Genomic DNA, 24807 nt, shown 5'->3' with positions numbered 1-24807 from the left:
GAGATAGTATAGATGGAGAATCTTGCCTTGCAGGCAGTCAACCTTGGTTCTATCCCTAGCATCCCATATAAACCCCTGAACACTGCCAGAAGTAGTCTCTGAGTGCTATCACTGTTATGTGGCCTGCAAACAAAACAAACTAACAAAAAATAAATGAATTGAAAAGTTGTAGGCCCCAAGTTAATTTCTAAAAATCAATTTTATGTCTATATACTTAAAAGAAAGATAGAAAAGTACAACTTTCTAAACTAGTATTATAGTATCCAAAACCAGGAATTAAGAGATTGTTCCTGTTTTTGTATTCAGATTCCTGTTCATGTTCTTGTGATCAGATCCATGTCCTCAGATATTCAAGGACTGTGGCCAGAGCCTCATTCCCAGCCCTAGATTTAATACACAGAGGATGTTAGTTCTCCATAAATCCATTTATGACAGGCTTTGGCATACTCTCGCCTCTGGCCTAAATTCAGCCCATCCCCAATTTTGTAAACATTTTATTAGAACATAACCATTATTTACTTATGATTTTTCCAATGTTTGTAGTTGTGTGAGTTTATATGACTGGTTTTGTATTGGTTTATGCATTATGAATAATCTCTGCACAACCATCAGGTTATGAACATAAATTATCTCAGGGAGGCAGGAAGGAAGTATTTTAGAGAGAAATCATAATTTTTACTTACTTAGGAACCCCATCAGTGATCAGGGCTTACTTTTAACTCTACTTTCAGTGGCAGGATTCAATGGACCATCCAGTGTGCCAGGAATTGAACCTGGGACAGCTGCTTACAAGACAAGCACCCTACTTGCTATACTATCTCTCAAGACCCCCTTTAATTTAATAACACCATGATTTACCAAGTTGTTCATAATACAGTTGTTTTAGGTATTAAGTGTTCAAATCTAATACCACCACCACTGTGATCTTCACCTATGTCACTAGTTTCCCAATCTGCCACCTTGCGGGCACAAACAAATTTATTTCATATTGTTTGTTACAAAATAAAGACTAATGGAATTATCAAAACATAGATCAGTAAGGGTCAATTTGAAATAATTGTTATATCTCTCAATGATGTTACTAAAGTCATTGAGAATTTTATGGGCTGTGGCTGGATCTAGTTGAATCTTCTGTATTAGTTTAGGCTCACTGAGCTTGGTAGTCTTCTGTGTAACTTTCCCATCGGGTTTGCTGTGATCATATTAGGCTAACTCTACTATAATTTTTGTTTTGTTTTGTTTTGGTTTTTGGGTCACACCCGGCGACACTCAGGGGTTACTCCTGGCTCTGCACTCAGAAATCGCTCCTGGCAGGCATGGGGGACCATATGGGATGTCAGGATTTGTACCACCATCTGTTCTGGTTTAGCTACTTGCAAGGCAAATGCCCTACTGTTGTGCTATCTCGGTGGCCTCCCTATTATGAAATTTTGAGTTGTATAGAAGCAAGCTGCCTCATGGCCCAGGATTTATATATTTGGAACAAATTGGTGGCGTGGTAGTTTGATAAGTTTAAGTTGTAGAGCTGGGCCATTTCTGTCAGAGGATGTCAGGTGTGGAAATGAGCTGCTGTGGCTTCAGGCAGAAAGGAGAATCTGACCCCACCCATTCTAGAAGGTTCCAGAGTTTTCATCTCAGACCAGACTATCTGGAAAGAGTCTGGGGCCATAATTTTTTTTGAAACAGTATAGGATCTAGGCCAGTTCTCTGCTGAGTAGATGGCTGGTGTGGGTGGGGGATACAGACTTTTTATTTAATAATCTTTAGTTTATTATAAAGTACATTATTAAATATAAGCTATTTTATAACTAAAAATTTTAAAGCACAGACCCTCATCTCTGCAGATATTTCTAGTGTTTATCATTTCTTGTCAAAGTTACCCTTCACTGAAATTTGTTAGACCCATTATTAAAATGAAATTTAAAGGCAATTTTGATGTTTTAGTAAAACTTTTTCTTGCTCTTTACATAATTTATGTAAATTTGGAAGATCTGAAGTGGTATTTTTCTCACTATAGTTGAATGAGAGAGAGTCTGAGCACCTCTGGGTGTGACCAAAACCAAAAAAAGTAAAAAAATTCTCATTTGGGCAATTACAAAATAAATCCCAGTTTTGGGGGCAGAGTGATAACAAGCAAGTAGGGCATTTGCCTTGCATGCATCCGACATGGGTTTGATCATCAGCATCTCATATGGTTCCCCAAGCCAGCCAGGAGTAAGTTTTGAGTGCAGAGCCAACAGTAACCCCTGAACATGACTGGGAGTGCCTCAAAAACAAAACAAAAAAAAGTTGGGGTCCAAGTGATAGCAGCAGGTAGGGCATTTGCTGAGTTTATTTTTAACACCTTATATGTTCCCTCAATTCCACAGGAGCACCACCGGGTGTGGCAAAAAAATAATTACATAAAGCCCAAATTTTAAATTTCTTATTTTTTAGAATCAGTTACCACAAGTAGATTCCATCGTCAGATTTAAAGTGTTTTTGTACTTTCTCTCTCTTTTCTTTTAATTAGGGTCATCCACCACTTGTGAAAGCTCTGTCTTCTCTATATGGAAAGTTTTATCAAAACCAAATTGATCCAAATGCAGAAATTCTTGTGACTGTAGGAGCTTATGGATCTCTATTCAATTCCATTCAAGGATTAATTGAAGTAGGAGATGAAGTAAGTATATTAACATTACCATTTTACCTATCTTAATCATCATTTTGACTCTTTTATATTCTTTTAAAAAGTGTTCTAAGGTATAATGCATAAGCAGTAAAGTTCACAAATCTTAAGTATGGCTCAGGAAGTTTTTACATGTATACACACACACACACGTATACACACACACATGTATACACACACATTTCCAATTAACCGCCAAATTTCTGAATATATAAAAACATATTTGAGGGAAAGATCCATTCCTATTTCATTTATTTGTCCTCTGTGATCTCTGATGTATTAGTTTATTATCCGAGGTAGTTCAATGACTAGTACAGACAAAGGGGCTTTAAAATGTAAGAGATTCATATGACTCCAGCCCAAAAGGCCTTAAACAGGCACCTCACATAAGCTATCCAAACTGTAAAAGGTGTAAATTTAAAAAGAGGAATAATTAGGAAGTACTATTTTAACCAACAAGAGGTTAAATAAGACAAGTTATTATAGACTTATGAAATTCTAAAGTGTTAACATATTTCTCAAAACACTTTACCATGCCATAAAAAGGTTTGCACCCTTTGATCTAGCAGTAGCAATCATGTGTATTTATTTATTCAGCAAACCATTTAAAAATTCAGAAACAACACATATAGAGGAATATAGCTGTTACATCCCTAAGTAGACAATTAGAATTTTAGGAACCAAGGACATAGCTCAAAGAGGTGGAGCCCATGCAAAGTTCCACATACATTCCCCATCACACCATAACTCAGACCTCAACCCCTCCCCACTACAGCACAGTTGTATGTAGCACCACCCACCCTACGTAGAACTACATACTTTACAGTGTGTGTGGGGGGGGGGGAGAGAAGGAGGGAGAGAGAGAGGAGAGAGAGAGAGAAAGAGAGAGAGAGAGAGAGAGAGAGAGAGAGAGAGAGAGAGAGAGAGAGAGAGAGAGAGAGAGAGAGAGAGAGAGAGAGAGAGAGAGAGAGAGAAGACTGTTCAGGAGTAATGAGAAAAACAGCAGCAAAGAGTCAAAGGAATATATCTCAGGGCTAGAATATAAGATAGAATCTAAGAAGGAAATAGTGCACCAGACAATAACAATAGCAGTCTTTCTGGTGTCCTCATATCTGCTTCAGTATTTCAGAATGCTTTTGAGGAAAGATAAATGTCTTTACTATCGAAATAATTCTTATGTATTAGTACTCAAAACAGGTTTACACTTTTCTTTTTTCTCAGTTGTTCTCCTAAATGATATTTTATTTTCTAATAAATTTTAAAAATTCTTAAGTGTTTGCCTGAAACATCCCTTTGAGACTGTGAAGAGAACTAGGGCTCCTTTCCTTGACTCTCCAAATTATACAAGACTATAAATGTAAATTTTTACATGCAGTTTTATGAGCATCTATTGCAAGGTCACCCATGCTTCACTAGTTAGGGAAGGATGCTGGACACGTTCATGTCTAACTTCTCCACGGGATGTCAGCTCCATGAAAGCAAGGTTTCTTTGCTGTTTTCTCACTGTGCGTCTCAATCTGGTGGTCGGTGCTTCACACATCATGACTACACCGTATTTGCTACATAACTATGTTATTAATATGTTGTTTCTTGATTTTTATTTCAGGTCATAATAATAGTGCCTTACTATGATTGTTATGAGCCTATGGTGAGAATGGCTGGAGCCACACCTGTTTTTGTTTCCTTAAAATCTGTAAGTTTTCAGAGTAAATCACTTGCTTTAAGAAGTCTCAAAGGGGCTAGAGTGATAGCACTGTGGCAGGGCATTTTTGCCTTGCATGCGGCTGCCCCAGGACGGAACTGCATTTTTTCCGGGTCTCCCATATGGTTCCTTGAACCTGCCGAGGCAATTTCTGAGCACAGAGCCAGGAGTGATCTCTGAGCACCGCTGATGTGGCCCCAAAAGCACTCCAAATAAAGTCTCAAAAATATGAGTAACTTTATCACTTAAAGGTGTGTGTGTGTGTGTGTGTGTGTGTGTGTGTGTGTGTGTGTGTGTGTGTGTTTCATTTGGTTAGGGATATATTACTACTTTCTTCAGAAAATCTTATCAAAATGGTTACTGAAATTAATTAATTATAGAATTTTCTCTCCACTTTAGAAGTTTCAGACATGTATACCAGAGTTGCAATCGACTCTTTTGAAGGAATTAAGGCATTTCAACACTAAAGGGGAAGGATTCCGGGCCAGAGATAGTAGAGCAGGTAGAGCATTTGCCCTTTACATGGCCAACCTGAGTTATATCCTCTAGCATGTCATATTGTTCCTCAAACCTGCCAGGAGTGATCCCTGAGTAATGCCAAGTGTGATGCAAAAACAAAAATAAAGTATGCGGGCATAGTTTGTTTTTCCATTTAGCAGGCATGAGCTTGAAATTCATATTATCTTGGGTTCCCAAGGCAGAACTAAATTTTAGTATTCTAGTTTATTTGTCAGCCATATACTCACTTACCTTTCTCATGCCTCATTTTTTTTTTTTTTTTTTTTTTTTTTGGTTTTTGGGCCACACCCGGCGGTGCTCAGGGGTTACTCCTGGCTGTCTGCTCAGAAATAGCTCCTGGCAGGCACGGGGGACCATATGGGACACCGGGATTCGAACCAACCACCTTTGGTCCTGGATCGGCTGCTTGCAAGGCAAACGCCGCTGAGCTATCTCTCCGGGCCCTCATGCCTCATTTTTGTTTTATTTATTAGTTGATTGGTTTTTGGCTTATACCTGGCATTGCTCAGGGTTGTTCTGGCTCTGCATTCAGGAATTATCCCTGGCAGTGTTTTTGAGACTCTATGGGGTGCTGAGGATCAGACCCAGGACAGCCATGGATAAGGCAATGTCCTAACCCACTGTACTATCACTTTGGCCCCTGCCATGTGTTTCTAAGTTTTTTCTTTATTAAATTATTTATTTGTAAACTAGAAAACATGCATTAGTTGAATTAAATCACATCTTTATTCTTTATACTTAGAAGCCTGTTGCTGGGAAAAAACTATCTAGCTCTGACTGGAAAATAGATCCTAAAGAATTAGAAAGTAAATTTAATTCCAAAACCAAGGCTATCATAATAAATACTCCGCATAACCCCATTGGCAAGGTAAGTAGAACTTTAATCTCCTTATGCAGCTTTCTGGCCCATCATTTTCTCGCATGTTGAACAATTGACTGCTCTTTTATTTCCTTTAATCTGTATAGGTATATACCAAAGAGGAACTCCAAGTAATTGCTGATCTTTGCATCAAATATGATACACTCTGCATCAGTGATGAAGTGTATGAATGGCTTGTATATACTGGAAATAAGCACTTTAAAATAGGTACCTATTATTACATAGGGTCACAAATCTAAATGTATTTTTGGCACATGTAAAGTAGCTGATTGGAAAGGATCCCAGAACAGCTTTAAAATAGTCTTTGTAATGATATCTGTGTGAGCACCTAAAATGGTATTTGAATAGCAGTCGAGTATATTAGTAAACTGAATGAAGAACAAATAATATAAATTAGGGGAAGAGATTTTTGTCATACTATAAAACTATAAAATCTAAGTAGTAGTACTTTTGCCTGTGTCTTTGGCTTTATAACCAAAATTCATCCATTGCTTGATACATAAGATACAGGAAGGTTACTTATTCTTTTTGTTTCCCCCCACCCCCCACTCCCCAGGTTACTTTTTCTTGGCATAGATAGTCTGCTGAGCAAGTTACCAAAATGCAGGGTCAATACCAGAAAATAATAAGGAGCTTGTTTATTGCTGCTTTATCCTTGTCTGATTTTTCACCTTTACTGCTGGACCATCTGCAAATGCCAAAGTGTTTTTTCCTCTTAGTTGTTTTTCTACTCCTCCTCCTCCTTTTATTTTTTCCCCCACATCCAAAGGTGCTCGGGGCTTACACCTGCCAGTGACCACTCCAAGCAATATTCAGGGGATCATATGTGGGGCTGGGGATTGAATGCAGATCAGCTGCATGTAAGGCAAGTGCCCCACCCACTTTACTATTTCTCCTGCTCAATGAGTATCTTTTAAGTTACTACAAAGTAAAATAAATGATAAGATTACAAGTGCACTTTACTTAACCTTTGGATCTTTACAAATTGCCTTTCCTCTTCCTGAAAGTTGCCCTCCGCCTGTCCCCCAAATGCACACATGGCTCCATCATATACCTCACTTTTCCTGACCTGCCCCCAGATCAGACTCAGATTTCATGGCCACATCTTCTTACAGGGGTCTCAAACTCAATTTACCTGGGGGCCGCAGGAGGCAAAGTCGGGGTGATCCTTGAGTGCAAAGTCAGTAGTAAACCTTGAACATTGGGGGGTGTGACCCAAACAACTAAAACAAAACAAAAAATGATTCCTCTAGGGCAGGGCCACAAAATGTTGTACTGAGGGCCGGAAACAGCCCGGGGGCCGCGAGTTTGAGACCCCTGATAGGATAAATAGTATTCTCCTTTTAATATTTACTTTGAACTTTTTCAGCTCCGTTTTATTTTCTCCCCATAGCATATACCAGGCTTTATGTGTTTTATCTCTAAGCTTTAAGAAATAAGAATTTGAAGGCTGTAGTCATAGTTAGTGTAGCAGGCAGGGAGAGGGGGTTTAACTTGCATGTGACCATGTGGCATGGGATATATAGTTCAGTAAAGTTATTGGTGAAACAGGTACACATATGTGCAGGAAACATACATGTGGATTTCTGGGGCCACCCTCAGTTTTTTATTTTCTTACAAGTTTCCCAGTGATGTTGGCATTGGTGCCACAGCAATCACAATTTTTGTTTTGTTTTGGGACCACACTGGCAGTGCTCAGGGTTAACTCCTGGCACTGTGCTGAGAGATCACTTCTGGTGCTGTTTAGGGATAAAATTCATTTTCACTATTGAATTTGATGCATACTAGGCAAGATTCCTCCTCGCTATATTATTATTTCCAGACCCAGCAATAACCACATTTTAAGAGCTGTTGCTGGGGTTCAAGTGATATGCTAGCAGGTTAAGGAGCTTGCTTTGCAGGCCACTGACCCTGGTTCAATCCTCAATCTCCCTTATGGTCCCACAGGCATTGACAAGAGTAATTCCTGAGTGCAGAGTCAGGTGTAGCCCCTAAACAAACTAAATGTTCTTGCTCTAGAAATTCTACAGAAGTAGACAAAGAATGGGGCCAGAGAGATAACCTGGAGGTAAGGCATTTGCCTTGCATGCAGAAAGATGGTGGTTCGAATCCTGGCAACCCATATGGTCCCTTGAGCCTGCCAGGAGCGATTTCAGAGCATAGAGGCAGGAGAAACCCCTGAGCGCTGCCGGGTGTGACTCAAAAGCACACCCCACAACAAAAAAAGAAAGAAAAAAATAAGGAAAAAGAAGTAGACAAAGAAAATGGTCACGATAGAGGTGATCTAAACAATACCAGAATCACAAAACCATGTCACAGAATGATTAAATCGAACATATGACCAATACAAACACTATATTGGCTACCCCTCCTGATAAGACTCTTTTACTAATGCAATAAGGACATTGCCTACTGGCCCCCTATCTTTCTTGCCCCTGAAATAATTTTGCCACTTAAAATTATTCAATCTATTTTTATTTAACTGATGTGAGCTTAATTTTAAAATTTTATTTTATTGAAACCATTGTGATCTACAAAGTCCTTCATAGTTGAATTTCAGATATACAGTAAGTTAGATCCATTCCAACCACCAGAGTCGATGTCCCTCCACCAATGATCCCATTGAATCTCTTGTTGTTTACTTTGGCTTGGATATTTAGTTCTGTCCTTTTTTTCTCCACCAATGCATCTGAGATCTCTTGGCACTTGGTCCCCATCCTTTCTTTTTTTCTTCTTAATTTTATAAAAAAAAAAAATGCAAAAATACATGGTAAAACAAAGTAATCCATGCCCCAAGGTTTTATGAAAAATGTGGAATCCCCTATTTAAAAGAAAAAAAAAGAAGAGAAAACAAATCTAAAAGGGTTGTGTGTGGCAGGTTTTTTTGCACAGGCATAGCAAAAGCATATTTTCATAGCATAGAAAATAAAAAAGGAAATACCTGTGGCCTAAAAACAGGGAGACCCTACCATGAGGCATCCTGCCATAAGACCAACTACAGGCTCTGGTCATACAAAGTTGTTTATATCCAGTCTTCTTTTGTGGTTCCAGTAAAAGTTCTTCTCAATCATGGTTTTGCAGTCAGGTTTCTGTAATTAGAGATCTTGGGTTTTGCAGAAATCCTATGTTGAAGTCAGGGTGTCAGAGAGCGTCTTCTGATTTCATCTCACTGTTTGGTGGCAATGCAGGAAACTCTGCTCTGGAAATAGGTTATTGCTGTTTCCAAGTTGTCAGGGTTGTCATATGAACCCACTCTGGGGAAAGTCAGTAACAGGACAGCATTAGGGCCTTCCCTGGTAGTAGTCCTGATCCTGGTGCTGGTGCAGAAAAACGGTTTCATAGGTTCTGGGGACAATGGCCATTTGTTCAGATGTCTGAAGCTTAAGATAAGTCTGATGTGAGATTATTGTTGTAATATTTTTAATTTGTTCTAAGTTAAAGTTATATTGTATTTTAAAAAACTTTGAAATGCCTATTCTTATTAGACCATTAATGGATTTATTTTCACTGAATGTGTCTTTTATATTTTTTAGATTATACTAAACTTATATATTTTTCCCCATTCAGCCACTTTTCCAGGTATGTGGGAGAGAACAATCACAATAGGAAGTGCTGGAAAGACTTTCACTGTAACTGGCTGGAAGGTTAGATGAATAAGAACTTAATTGCTTTGGGGCTAGAGCAATAGTACAGTGGGCAAGGCATTTTTGCCTTGCACACAGCTGACCTGGATTCAATCCCTGGGACCATGTTTGGTCCCCCAAGCTCCACCAGAAGTGATTCTTGAGTGCAAAACCAGGAGTCACCTTTAAGCATTACCGGGTATGGCTTCAAAACTGGAAAATAAATTTTTAATTGCTTAAAATATGCATGCATCTTATTTTTGGTAGAATGTGTTTTAGGTGTATATATATTCAGTTTACACAGGTCTTCATAGTCATTATCTTTTATTTCTTACTATTTTTATATTGTCCTTTTTCTTTTTTGAGGCTAATAATTTCCTTAAAAGTAAAAAAAAAAGTTGGTAATTGTCACTGACAGATTTTTCTTTACCAAGATGTTAGATTACTACATATTAATGTAAAGAAAGAAAAATAATAGTAGCAAACACTTTGATACTTACTATGTACCAGATTTAAGTGCTTTACATTAAAATTCATTTCATGTTTATAATCACATTATGAAGTGATGTAATTTATTATTCCTATTTTATATGACAATAAAACTTGAAGCACATAGATGTTAAATAACTCGAGATCATACTGTTTTAAGGTCAAGCCAGACAGATTGTTTACCTGCATAATTCATGCATCTGACCACTATATTATATTTAAGATGGCACCAATTTGTGTAGTTGAAACTTGGTTATCTTTAATCTACCTGTCCAGAACTTACTTAAAAAGCAAGGAGCATCAGAAAGAAAATTTATAGAATCAGATTATGGAAAATCTCATAGGCCCTCATTGACTTACTTGTATCTATATCTGGTTTAAATATACTCTTTAAATAATAGCGATTTAAACAAGCATTATTACTGGCCTTTAAGCCTTCAGAGTAGCAGAAGTAGCAAAAAAGAAGATAAGATCATTTAGATGCTGTTTACCTCTGATAAGAGTTTACTGACACCTGTTGGCAACTTTTCCAGAGTAAAAAGTGTAAAAATTATACTAAACACAAATACTTAACTATTTTCATTGTGTGAACTATTCTATTTAGATTATATATATTTAGCATTGCATTAAGTTTTAACTACTTTTTCATGTTTGAAATGTACAACTGATTTTTTAAATTTCTTTTTTACTTTTTTTAGCTTGGGTGGTCCATTGGTCCTCATCACCTGATAAAACACTTACAGACAGTTCAACAAAATACTATTTATACTTGTGCAACTCCTTTACAGGTTAGTGTTATATTAGCCAAGAGTTGAAGTATGATCTTTTGGTGAAGGGATTTTTTTTTATGTTGTATACTTCAATTGGTTTAAATCTTCCATTCATGTCCTTTCTGGAGTGGTACATTTTAACATAATTTGTGAGAAACAATATATGATTAATAGGTATAATTTATGAAGATTGGAGGTTTTTTTTTTTGGTTGGTTGGTTGGTTGGTTGGGGTTTTTTTTGATTTTTGTTTTATGTCTTGTGGCCACACCTGTTAGTATTTAGGGGTTACTCCTTGCTCTGCACTCAGAAATTACTCAGAAGTAATCTCTTATGGGAGTCCAGAGGTTGAATTTAAGTCAGTTGCATGCAAGTCAAGGGTCTTATTCACTATACTACCTCTTCAGGCCTATCTTAGTGTTTTTAATCAAAAAGTTTTAGTTTTGAGGACTCACACATTGCTAGGGGGAGTATTGAATTCTTCAAACTCTTATAACACCACCCAGCATAATCACAATGCCATACTATGAAATAATAGTTAACTTTCTAGTATCTTTCCTACATCTATTATATACACATGTAAAAAGCACTTATGTCCATGAGCATTCATTGTATAAGAGATAACTCTAATTCCTATCTCTAAATAATTGGTTAATTAAGTTATGATCTACCCAACCATTTAAATATGATATACTAGTAGTTTCCTATTCTCTAATCAATTGCCACAAACAGTTGCTTTTAAAATATCACATATTTTTGATCCTACAGTTCTTCCGGAAAGCAGCCTTATAGGGTATATACTAGGTACCATCATCACTGCATATCTTCTGGCAGATTTATAAGAGATTGGTTCCTTGTCTTTTCAAGTATCCAGGGACTATTCTTGACTCCGTAGAAACTTCACTCCAACCTCTGCTTAAGATGACACATATCCTATTGCTCTAACTCCTATTTTTCACTTGTAAGAATCCTTGTGACTGTGTTACATACAGATAATCCAAGACAATCTCCTCATTTCAACTTAAGTCCTCAATTGAAATCGTATTTCAAACTTCTGTTATCATGCAGGGTAGGAGTTTTGAAATATGGTCATTCTTCAGAGGGGCGGGGCCATTATTCTACCACAATGACTTGTTTTATTGCAATAAGCACCTTTGTTCTGGTGGTCTTGAACTGAACCCTCAATGTCTTCCAGGCATGCCTATATTCATGTGTGCACTGGTTTTATTTATTGACCTGATTCTGACCTGCTGCCCTCTCGTACACTACCTAAATATTGTTTTTTTCCCTAATTTCTTTCCTCAATTTCCTGAAGACTCATAGAAAAGTTATTCTATATGGTCAGAGAACATGCATATAATGCCTATGGCACTTTAATCTCCTTCCTGGTATAAGAATATTAGAGCAAGGATTTACATTCCTCTGTGGAAAGACAAAGTGGATTAGCTTTCATTTCTACTATGTTATCTTATGGTAATGGGAAAAGGCTGGCTACTTCATGTTTTTTTCTGGCTATCCTTTAGACTTAGACTAAGCAAGTAATCTTACAGTTTTCCTACTTAGAAAGTAACTTAAGTGTGCTAGAACAATTGTACAGCAAGTGAGCTATGCATGCAGCTGATCTGGGTTTTATACCCAGTTTCCCATATGGTTCCCTAAGCACTGCCAGAAGTAATTTCTGAATGCAATGCCAGGAATAAATCTTGAAAACCACCTGGCATGGCCCAAAAACCAAAAAAAGAAAAAAAATGTATCTTAATGGATACAATAGAAATGTACTGAAGAAATCACACACACACACACATATATATATATAAGTAAGTCATCTTTTATATAAAACTTATTTCTCAGACCAGAGAGATAACATGGAGGTAGGGTATTTGCCTTGTATTGCAGAAGGATGGTGGTTTGAATCCCGGCATCCCATATGGTCCTTGGAGCCTGCCAGGAGCAATTTCTGAGTGTAGAGCCAGGAGAAACCCCTGAGTGCTGCTGGGTGTGACCGAAAAAAAAATAGAAAAACTTATTTCTCAATTTGGATTTCCATGATTCATTCTCTATTCTCATTCTCATTATATCTATTTGAATATAGCTATTCCCCTATTAATCTACAGCTTTGGTTTTATTGTTTTGATTTTGAAAGGGGGGTTTGTTTGAGAGCCACAGACAACATTGCTTAGTGGTTATTTCTGGCTCTGTGTTCAAAAATCACTTCTGGCAATGCTTAGAGAATCGAATGAGATGCCAGGGATTGAATCTATTTCAGCTGTGTGAAAGGCAAGCACCTTAACCACTGAACTATTATTCTGGCCCCAGTTAATTAATAGTTTGACATAGGGACATAGGAATTAAACTAATTGCTCAAAATACTTTGATATATTATTACTAGACTGTCTTTATTTTTATACCATTAGACTCAGTAGGAAGTAATATTATGGTATTTTCTTCCCATCTATTTGCACTTAACATATAGGAGGCCTTGGCTCAAGCCTTTTGGATTGACATCAAACGAATGGATGACCCAGAGTGTTACTTTAATTCTCTGCCCAAAATGTTAGAAGTAAAAAGAGATCGGATGGTGCGTTTACTTGAAACTGTGGGCCTGACCCCTATAGTTCCTGATGGAGGTTACTTCATTCTTGCTGATATTTCTTCACTAGGTTTGTAAAGTTCTTATTATTTCAAGTACAAGAAAATTTGCATGTATATTTATATGTAAAGAAGAAAGACTGATATTAAAATATCAATGGAGAAGTTGGTTTTCATGTCAGTGTTTTTCTGTAGTTCCCTTGACCTTAAACCATCATTGCATGGTTATTGAATCAGTGTTATTCTGTATTCTATCAAATAGAATTATGATTCACATCAGATTCAGACGTGAAAGAAAAAAAGTAAACAAAGAATAGAAAAAAAAAAAAAAGAAAAAACAAACGTGAAAGAATATATACTATATATTCCTTTAAAATTCCTTCTTCCTGGGCCCGGAGAGATAGCACAGCGGCGTTTGCCTTGCAAGCAGCCGATCCAGGACCAAAGGTGGTTGGTTCGAATCCCGGTGTCCCATATGGTCACCCGTACCTGCCAGGAGCTATTTCTGAGCAGACAGCCAGGAGTAACCCCTGAGCACTGCCGGGTGTGACCCAAAAACCAAAAAAAAAAAAATTCCTTCTTCCTTTTTACTGAAGAAAAATAAAATTTCTAGAATTGTTGATTAACATTAGAGAATGTTTGCCATTTCTAAATATACTAAAATGAAGAAGGGAAATATTTACTGAGAGTTCCATGCACTCTTAAATACCTATTAAAATAAAGATTTTACATTTCTTGAAGTTCAAGTAATTCTGATATGCCCTAAAATTTACAGTAAGAGACATAATAATGTTTTATATATGTTTTTCTTTTCAAATAAAATATAATGTTTCTGATAGGAACTTTAAAAGCATAATTCATTGTCAAATTAGTTTTTCTCAGAAGTTTTAGATATTTGAAGATTTGTTTCAATAGTTTATTCTGCTGAACTTGAAAGTCTTTGATTTTCCAAATATAAAGCTAGAAACTTTTGTTTTTATAGCAAAACAATAGCTAATATTTCTTTATTTGTTATGAGCAAAATAGAAGCCATAGAAAGAGGGATTTCTGGAATTCTATTGCAAAGAGCTTTATTTGTACTCAAAGTCCCATTCTTAGATCAAAGTCATTAAGGTAGTTATACTCTGAAGTTTTAGAAATAGCTAATCTGATTTTGGACTCAAATATGTAGTTTCTTTAATGAAATGATAAAAATTAAAATAACAATGTTATCACTCATAATTCTTTTAGAGTGGAAGTCTACAAGATTTTCAGCAGGAAATTATTTTATTTAAAGCATTGATTTATGCTGCATATGCTTTTAAATGGATTTTTAGTAACTTATTTTTTAAGTCTTATATGTAATAGACATGAAGAGAAATGGTTTTAGTCTATAGCAAACCAATATTACTAGGGGATGCACTAGATGTGAAGCAATTATTTCTATCATCTAGGTTCAAAGAGTATCATAATTAGCATTCATTGGAGACTAAAATTCATGATGGCAAAGGAAAATAGGAAAAATAGTTATATAATACTTTGGGGGCTGAAGTGATAGTACAGTTGGTAGGGCACTTGCCATGTATGCATCTGACCCAGATTTGATCCCTAACACCTCATCCTGTCCTGTCCCCTGAACCCAGCCAGGAATGTTCACAGAGCACAGAGTTAGGAGTCAGCCCTAGGTACCACCAGATATGGACCTCCCCCAACACCTAAAGGATATTGTTTTCTGGAATCAAACATTTTCTGAGATTATTGTTAAAGTCTAGAAGGAATTTATTTTATTGTAAAATTTCAAATCAATAAGCTTCATACAAGAATACTAAAAGTTATGGGGGAGTGAAGAGATAGCATGGAGATAGGACATTTGCTTTGCAGAAGGACGGTGTTTCAAATCCCTGCATCCCATATGGTCCCCCAAGCCTGCCAGGAGTGATTTCTGAGAGTAACCCCCGAGTGCTACCGGGTGTGACCCAAAAAACAAAAACAAACAAACAAACAAAAGAATGCTAAAGGAGAACTTATGATTTGAAGATAAAGTGATGAGTAATATTGTGATAGTTGAAATAATAAGAAGGTCCAAAATGCAATAATCATGTTAGCTTTTACAGATTTCTTGAACACTCATTGTTTTATAATATAGCTTAAGTTCTAACCATTAATGAAGAGATATTTTCTGTTGTTACTTTTAGGATCTATTCTTAGGCTATTCAAAAGAAATAGATTACACATTGTTTAACTAATATTTAATTTACTCAGTCCTTTTATTTTAATACCATGGCAGTAAATTCTTTTCTAAGTTTTATAGCAATAAATTTGCCACTGTATAGAACACTATAGTGGGTATCATGCTAATTCAGCTAAGGGAAAAATATAGAATGATCTCTCTCATATGTGAGATATAAAAAACATAGTATAGGTATTAATAAATGATTAATGGCAACAAAACCTGAGAACTGGTTTACAGAACTGAGCTTACTAAGGTGGGTAGTATGAGGGGAGGGGAAAATGGTGAAAGGTGTGATGTTAAAACATTGTGTGAATGGAATCCTATCATTGAATCACAATGCTTCTGATTTTTTAAAAAGAGGAAATAGAAAGTGCAGCCAGGGTCAGTTATAGTGAGTTATACCTTTCTGTTCTTCCTACTTTTTTGGTTGGTCTTTCTCCATATTACCTTTGTACTTTGTACTCACTACTAGTGTGCAATGGCTATGGAGTTCTCAGCAATTCTTGTGGGTCATAGCACTACACGATAGGAAAGCGGGAGCACAAGTGGCCGAATATGAAATATGAAATAAATGAAACCACACGGAGAATGTGGGGTCAACACATTTCTGGCAGGAGTGCGACAAGTTTAATTTTTTTGAGCAGGAGAATTTATAGGGGTAAAGTTAGCCACAGGTGAAGAATAATTGTAATCACAAAGCCTAGTATAACAATAGCAGTATCTAAGCTATGGGTGTGACTAAAAATTCTAAGTTACAAGAGAAAAGGTCACAACTCCTTGAAGCTTGTCTTGTTGATTTTGGCTTGTTTGGGGTCATGCCTAGTTGTGCTCAGGGGTTACTTCCAGAGCTCAGGGTCACTCCTGATAGTGCTCAGGGGACCACTGCAGTCCCAGGAATGAAATAGGGCCTCCAGTTCTTAAGCTATGTCTCTAGCCACTAAGATATATATATATATATATATATATATATATATATATATATATAAATGGTTTTTTAAGCATAATATATCAAAAAGTAAAAAAGTATCACTTGGAAATTCTAAAAAGACATCCTTTTTGTATAAATAGTAAGTAATATTAAATTCTTTAGATAATGTTTTTTATTACTTAAATGTTAGTAATCTAGGCATTGAGGACAATGATAGCAATATAAACACTTCACTCTGATGGAACTCACCATCTGATAATTAATGACTCTTTGGAGGCATAGTTACTACTAAAAGCTACTCTATAAATTCATATTATTGTTTACTTAATAGTACTCACAGAGACTCATATTATTTCTAGGTGGAAACAGCACTCATCCTTCCCCTTTCCTACTGTCAGCATTAAGAGCTAAATACACATCATGATCAATCAGATCCATATGTGAGTACTGTCCTAGAGCACCAGTAAAGCTTATATGTCAGTTTCTTACTTCCAACCCCACTCGTCAGCATGAGATCCCAGCAGACAGCTGGGAGAAAATTTTGAATCTTTATAGACTTAAATGAAATTCATATTAACTATATACAAAATACATAAACCATTTAAATTTTGTTATTTAGATGCAGACCTCTCTGATATGAAGAGCGATGAGCCTTATGACTATAAATTTGTGAAGTGGATGATTAAAAATAAGGTATATTTGTTTTTGCAATATTGTATTCTATTTTATATATCTAATAGGAAAGAAATATTGGTATGCTTTGAATTATGTTAGCTGTCATTTTATTATATTCCAGTTGTGACTAGACATTTTTATTTTAAAAACTGTGAATTTTTATAAGTGTCTCTTTGTTTTTAATGTTTATGGTTTAATATTTTTATGGTTTAATGTTTATGTTTATAAACCAAATACCCACTTGTAACAGCAACAATCCTATACAATATAATGGCACAACAGCCCTTTCTGTCAATAGTTTTCTTAAGTGTTAATGGACTAAACTCTCCCCTTGAAAGGCACAGAGATGCAGTTGGATCAAGAAACAAAACCTAGCCATTTGCCGCTTTAAAAAAAAAAAAATCTCAGGATACAATAGGCTCAGAGTAAAAGGATGGGAAACAATTATTCAAGCTACAGGGGAAAAAAAGCTGAGACATCCATACTTATATCAGATTAAATTGCATTCAGCCTCAAGAAAATAATTAGAGCAAACATGGACACTACTTAATGATAAGGATAACAATAGACCAAGAAGTACTAACTCTAATCAACATATATGCACTAAATGTAGAGTCAGCAAAGTATGTAAAGCTTTTGCTCACAAATCTAGAGAAACATATGGATAGTAACGTGATAGTAGTGGGAAATTTCAACATACCATTCTCACCACTGAATAGATCCACTAGGCAGAACATTAGCAAGAACATAAAACCTTAAATGAGAAACATTAAACTAGAAATCTGTGACTAATGGATCTATACAGGGCCTTTCATCCTTAAAAAGCTGCATATACATGTTATTTTTTTTCAAGTGCACATGAACATTCTCTAAGATAGATGGCATTTTAGGACACAAGTCTAACATAAAAATTTACAAACAGGCTAGGGGAAAAGATGGCTGTATGGTACACACTCTGGGAATATGGTAGAGGGAGATCAACACTGATGGTGGCATTGACCCTGAAACCCAACTCTGAAATACTTTGAAATCATAATAATTTCAATAAAATAAAATTTTAAAAAATTGTGAATTGGGGCTGTAGAGATAGCATAATGGTAGGGCATTTGCCTTGCATGAAGCCAACCCTGGAGAACCCTGGTTCGATTCCCAACATCCCATAGGATTCCCCAAGTCTTCCATGAGCAATTTCTATGCGTAAAGCCAGGAGTAGCCCCTGAGTGCCACAGGGTGTGACCCAAAAACAAACAAACCAAAATTGTGAATCTATAAGTATATATTTTGTTTTACTGTTTATGGTCCTAAATTAATATTGAATTAATTTTTAATACATTTATCTTTTTTATTTTTTTATCTCTTATTTTCTTTTTTATCTCTTATTTAATTTTTCAGAAACTGTCAGCCATCCCAGTTTCAGCATTTTGTAACACAGAGAACAAGTCACGGTTTGAGAAATTGGTGCGATTTTGCTTCATTAAAGTAAGTTTTACTTAGAAACACATTTATAATATACTTCTTTTTGATTTATGATCCACATAATTTCTATTGTTTGTCTTGAAGTGCTTCAATTTTTTTAAATTTGGCTTGCTGCCATGTAGTCAACTGTCTATCAGAACAAAACTAAACAGATTTAGTTCACAAGAACTTTATTTTATTTATTATTTTTGGTTTGGGGGCCACACCCAACAATGTGCAGGATTTACTCATGGCTCTACATTCAGAAATAGCTCCTGGCTGGCTCAGGGGACCATATGAGAGGCCGAGGATCAAACCCAGACCTGTCCTGTGCAAGGTAAATGCCCTACCAAAAACTAAAGAGACTTAGTTCACAAGAACTTTAAAACAGATGTTACAAGTATATTTAAGAAATTATAGGCAGGGGCCAGGAGTGATAGCACAGGGGGTAGGCCATTTGCCTTGCATACAGATGATTAAAAATCAATCCCCAGCATCCCATATGGATTCCCAAGCACTGTCAGGAATAATTCCTAAGTGCAGAGCCAAAACTAACCTATGAGCATCACTGGTTGTTGCCCCCCTCCCCCAAAATAAAGGCAGTGCTGGAGGAATTTTATTGCAGGTAGAGCATTTGTCTTGCAAAAGGCCAATATGCAAGCACCACATACATTCTCCTAAACCCCATTGGGAATGATCCTTGAACCCAGAGCCAACAGTAAGCCCTGACCACTCCCAAATGTGGCCTTCCAAAACAATTTTTTAAAAAAAATTAATATTAGGAGTTGGAGCAATAGCACAGTTTTCGGCCTACTCCATGCACAGAATAATTTATTTTATATTGTATGTTAGAACTATATGCTAGTGGAAGTATTGAAATACACTTAAGTAAAAGAAAATTTGTGGAAATTGTTATTTCTTACAGTGGAGTCATTAAATTATCATCTGAGATTTTACTAAGCTATTTGTTGCTAATTGGGCATCTGTTTACTGTTATTGTTTATTGAGCTTAGATACTTGGCTTCTGTGATACTTTCCATTTAATTTGTTGTGCTCCTACTGGGATGTCAGTATTGAAGAATTTAGAGGTATTTACATGGCCATATAAATGGCCATGAGTTCAAGAAATTCCAGGAACTCTAGAACTGGGTTGATGAGTTTACATGATGGCAGCTATGGGATTTGGGTAGTTGATGGGGCTTCTAGAAGTATGGGGTTTGGGAATCTGCCTACACCCACTCTAAAAAGACCTCAGAGATTTCAGCTCAAAATCCTGTGTTCCTGGAGCCAGAGCGGTGGCGCTATAGTTAAGGCATCTGAGTAGCAAGCGCTAGCCTAGGACGGACCACCGGTTCGATCCTTGCGTCCCAAATGGGCCCCCCAATCCAAGAGCGATTTCTTTTTTTGTTTGTTTGTTTGTTTGTTTTGTTTTGTTTTGGGGCCACACCCGGAGTTGCTCAGGGGTTACTCCTGGCTGTCTGCTCAGAAATAGCTTCTGGCAGGCACGGGGGACCATATGGGACACCGGGATTCGAACCAACCACCTTTGGTCCTGGATCGGCTGCTTGCAAAGCAAACGCCGCTGTGCTATCTCTCCGGGCCCCAAGAGCGATTTCTGAGCGCATAGCCAGGAGTAACCCCTGAGCATCAAATGGGTGTGCCCCTCCCCGCAAAATCCCAAAACACTGTTTTCCTGAAATTTTTATTGGTTTTGGAGTCCCTGCAGAGATTAATCATGAAGCAGTAAACTTGGCTGTGGGCATGACTGTGGTTGTCAGAGCTTCAATAAGGTAGGAACTTGGCCCTCCTCCTGCCCCCAAGATCATCCCAGAGCTCTCAGCCAGAAGACCTGTGTACCCGCGAATTTTAGTGGCTTAGCTTGCATCTCTCCCTAAATTGATGGTGCATCTCTGGAGCAGAGTCAATGAGTTTATAGGACATCAGCTGTGGGATGGGGATGTCCTTTATATTAAGAATAAATTCTTAGGGTCAGTAGTAGGTCTGTAGTAAAATGCTTCCCTGGCCAAGAAAGTGGACATTGAAAACAAGCAGGTTAAATTTGGTGCAAAATAAGCAAAAACAAATAACAGAATAGCAAGTCAAAAGGTACTTTCTAATGGTTATGGGTAAAATTATTAGTAGTTGTCAAATATATTAAAGTAGGGGCTGGAGTAATAGCACAGTGGTAGGTCGTTTGCCTTGCATGTGGCCAATCCCTGACCTATCCCATTTCAACGCCCAGCATCCCATATAGCCCCCCGAGCCTGCCAGGAGTGATTTCTGAGCACAGAGCCAGGAGTAGCTCCTGAGCATTGCCGGTTGTGGCCCAACCCCTAAGCTCGGGCCCCAAATATTAAAGTAGCTTCCAATTTACAGCAAGGAAAATCAAAATTACAACTGCAATGAAAATTTCATTTGATTTGAAGCAGACAAAATAAAAATTCCATGAAACACTCATAGAATGATTAGGGGAACATGGAATATTATTTATAAAAGTGTTACTGTGAATAGTTTGAAATTTTCTGTTTATTGTAAATGCATGTGTCCCTGGCCAACAACTCTTCTAGAATCTTCTCATAATGTATCTGCTCATTTGGTACAATTGAGAATGTTCAATGAAGCCTTGTATATAAGAGAAAAGAATTAAAAAAGCAAAATCATTATTGAGGGTAATTCGAATAAATCATGGTGCACTCGTTAAATGTTAAAATGAAGGATCTCTTCATGCTATGGTACAAAAGCTAAATATCAGATGTTGAACCATTTGTATGGAATGCTGTCTTCTGAATAAAAATGCAAATAAAGGAGAAGAGGGCAAAGCACATGCCTGCCTGGATGCAAAGAATCCTGCATTTGATCCTCACTTGGCTTCCTGAGCACTGCTAGATATAGGCTTTCAACATTTCTGGAAAACCCCACCCAAAAGCAGAGAAGCAAGTTAGATGTGTAGTTAGGTAGGCAGGTAGACTGGTACTGGAGCAATAGCATAGCAGACAGGGTGTTGGTTTGGTGAACCCAGGTTTGATCTCTGGCTTGATCTCAGGTTTGATCCCCAAGACTGCTAAGAGTGATTTTTGTTTGTTTAATTTTGTTTTTTTTGGTTTCTGGGCCACACCTGGCAGTGCTCAGGCATTATTTCCTACTCTGCGCTCAGGAATCATTCCTGGTCGACTCAGAGGGCCAAATGAAATATTGGATCAGCTGCATACAAGGCAAATGCCCTACGTGCTGTACTATTACAACAGCTCTGTCAAAAGGAATAAAAATGCCTGGACTATCTCTTGGAGGAGAACTGAGTGTCTGTGAGATAAGGTGATAAGGTGGAAGACTTGTTTCTTTTATTTTAGATTTTGAAATACTTAGAATTATGTTTCTAGAATTATCTATTTTGAATATTTTCTGAGTAAATTGTTGGCATAATTGTTAGTGATGTTCCCATCATTTATAGATTTTTTATTTGTATTTTATAAATAAAAATAAGATGAACTAATAAATAATCCAGAATTCTATTAATCGGCTAGCCATCCATCAGAACAATGCACTACATTTAGATGCCATGTCCCATTCAAGCTTTTGGTTTTCTTTTATTTTCATGACCTTGATACTTTTGAAAAACATTGGCCAACATTATGAAGAAAGTCCCACATGATTTGTTTGACATCACTTTCTGATTATATTTGGGTTTGCACCTTTGTCAGGAAAGCCTTATGATTGATTATTATTCACATTGATGAATCTTATCAGTCAGTAGTTGATTTCAATTTTTCTTATCATTGGTAATATTACTTAATCACTGGATTAAAATAGCATTTGTGATGCTTCTCTACTGTTGACACTTTTCTTTAAATTATTAATGACTATTCTCAGTGAATACTTTGAAAACTTAAGTAAAAGTCCATATTTAAGGGAATCAAACATTTCATTTATATTTCTAGTCATCTGTATATATATGTATATATATATATTTACTCATTTGATCATGAATTCTTATTATCCTGCAGAAAAATCTATTTTTTTTTTGTGGTTTTTGGGTCACACCCAGCAGTGCTCAGGGGAAACTCCTGGCTCCATGCTCAGAAATTGCTCCTGGCAGGCACGGGGGACCATATGGGACGCCAGGATTCGAACTGATGACCTTCTGCATGAAAGGCAAATGCCTTACCTCCATGCTATCTCTCCAGCCCCGAAAAATCTTTTTTTAATACCATATCCCAGGCCATTGTTGTCCCTACTACACAAGTCCTCTTTACTTTTCATGGCTCTTATACCTTGTGCCAAGGTTACCCTGGCCCATCACATCTGTCCAGACTTTAGCCCCATAGGAGCCATCCTGTTGTACAGATAGAAAGGCCTTAGTACCAACCCAGACTGTAGCCCACCTTCACTCTCCCCATTGCCCCATTCTGCCCACATTGGAAACCCAGTGATGCCATAGTCTGTACCAGGTTGTTCAGGCACCATCTCCTGTCCTCCTCCAGGGATATACACTACATTCCACTACGTGCCTGAATCACCCAACTGTGATTTCAGGCAGAACTTTAGTACTTAAGATAGATCTAGCCTGAGATGACTGGTGATGGAAGGAACAGTTAATTTGAAAGTGAACAGAATTTCTGTCTAAATTTAGACTAGCAGAAATATGAGAAAGAAAAAGAAATAGAGCAAGACTTGAAGACTTGATTTTCACTATTTAGCCCTCAATTTTACGTTATGCCATTTGCAGGTACTATCTATTCCAAAAAACAGATAGATTTTTATTTGCAGTTGCAACTGAAACTTTTAAAGTAGGAGCAGAGTGGTATTAATGGCTTCAAAGCAAAGATTGGCAAATATTACCAAAATATGGAAATTTATATTATTTAGATTTGGGTGATAACTAATATAACTGAAGCCAGAAATTATCATACAAGATTGTCTGGGATATAGGCTGGGAAGTAGGGGATGAGGCTCCAGAGTAGAATATATGCCTACCATGTTGTATGCTTTAATCCTTGACACTGTAAAATAAAAATAAAAAATAGTGAGTGGTGTCTTAAGAATTGACAGAAATATCAGGAGGGGATGAAAAAAAGGAGAAACAATCTTTCATTGTAAATTCTTCTGCATTCTTTGACTTGCTTATTGTATTTTCCTTGCTTTTGATTCCTTTGTAATCTTTAAGTATTTTATTACTTGAGATATGATTTTCACTTAATACTTCATTTATATTGTTTTATATTTTTATATTTGAACATGTATTAATTTTTAATTTATTTGAAAATTTAATTATTATCATGGCATTTATTTACAGAAAGACAGTACTCTGGACGCTGCTGAAGAAATCATCAAGGCATGGAGTCAACAGAAGTCTTAATCCACACCACTAGTCTAGCATTACTGTTTAGCACTGCCACTTCCTGGATACTGAGAAACAAATATTTCAATACACATGAAACTTAAATTTTTCTCTTATTTTTCTAGTGACTTTCACCCCATCATTCATAGAATTCAGGAAGTTTGATTTCTGTTTATGTATTTGAGTTGGTATTGCATAGTGGGTGGCAACTGTGAGATGTTGATCAATGCTTGACTTCTTGTTTCCTAATCCTAACAAGGGTAGAAAAATAGCACTTTATATGAATTTTGTGGGGTGTTTGTCAGGATGAATGGACTAATGATATGGACTGGGAAGTAATAAAGGCTCAACTGATGTTAACCAATTTCCCTGTTCTGCCATTGTGTAAAACCCCTTAAACCAGTTACTCTCCCTTCACCTCCCTGTCTTTGCTGTCTACCCACTGTGTTCCCCTCCCTTCATATATGCATGACTGAACTTTGGGCACAGTTCTGCTTCTCTCTCCCAAGTATACTATTGTTGGAATGGCATTAGGTTCCATATGGATTAACTTGTCTCTAGGAATCTTGACCTCCTCATTGTTTTGATAGTCACTTCCACTCAACTATCAGTTTCAAAAACCCACTCCCTTGGGTAAACCTTGAACTTTTCATCATTTAAAGCTGTTCCATCTTTGAGATAATAAATTAGTCATCTTAAATTGTAATGATCTACCTTTAACAACATTCTATCTTTTTCCCTTTTCTTTTCCTCTCAAAATATCACTTCTTTAAATTTAATATAATTCTATTTGGTCAAGTCTACCTTTTTTTTTTTTATTAAATATTGATCTGGGGCCAAATGGTGGCTCAAGTGGTAGGCATTTGCCTTGCACACACTAACCTAGGACAGACCACAGTTTGATCCCCTGGTGTCCCATATGATCCCCCAACCCAGGAGCAATTTCTGAGCGCAGAGCTAGGAG

General features: G+C 36.9%; 1 protein-coding gene across 2 annotated transcripts in view; it reads left to right on the top strand.

Moving 5' to 3' along the window:
- KYAT3 (kynurenine aminotransferase 3) overlaps positions 1-24207 on the top strand; it is a 36262-nt gene extending 12055 nt beyond the window's left edge. The window contains exons 5-14 of one of the 2 annotated variants that reach the window (XM_049772443.1): positions 2513-2662; positions 4275-4361; positions 5635-5757; positions 5856-5976; positions 9337-9413; positions 10580-10669; positions 13123-13309; positions 16998-17071; positions 18446-18532; positions 23799-24207. In XM_049772443.1, the coding sequence (XP_049628400.1) occupies positions 2513-2662; positions 4275-4361; positions 5635-5757; positions 5856-5976; positions 9337-9413; positions 10580-10669; positions 13123-13309; positions 16998-17071; positions 18446-18532; positions 23799-23861 (1059 nt within the window). In that variant the 3' untranslated portion in view covers positions 23862-24207. Of the gene's footprint in view, positions 1-2512; positions 2663-4274; positions 4362-5631; positions 5758-5855; positions 5977-9336; positions 9414-10579; positions 10670-13122; positions 13310-16997; positions 17072-18445; positions 18533-23798 lie in introns of both variants that reach the window. The other variant, XM_049772442.1, reaches the window with a different exon arrangement.
- Positions 24208-24807: the final 600 nt, after the last annotated feature.

The sequence above is a fragment of the Suncus etruscus genome, chromosome 4 (genome assembly GCF_024139225.1).
Source record: "Suncus etruscus isolate mSunEtr1 chromosome 4, mSunEtr1.pri.cur, whole genome shotgun sequence".
NCBI classification, from domain to species: domain Eukaryota; kingdom Metazoa; phylum Chordata; class Mammalia; order Eulipotyphla; family Soricidae; genus Suncus; species Suncus etruscus.
Note: the sequence above shows the minus strand (reverse complement) of the source record. Positions and strands in the feature narration are given on the sequence as shown.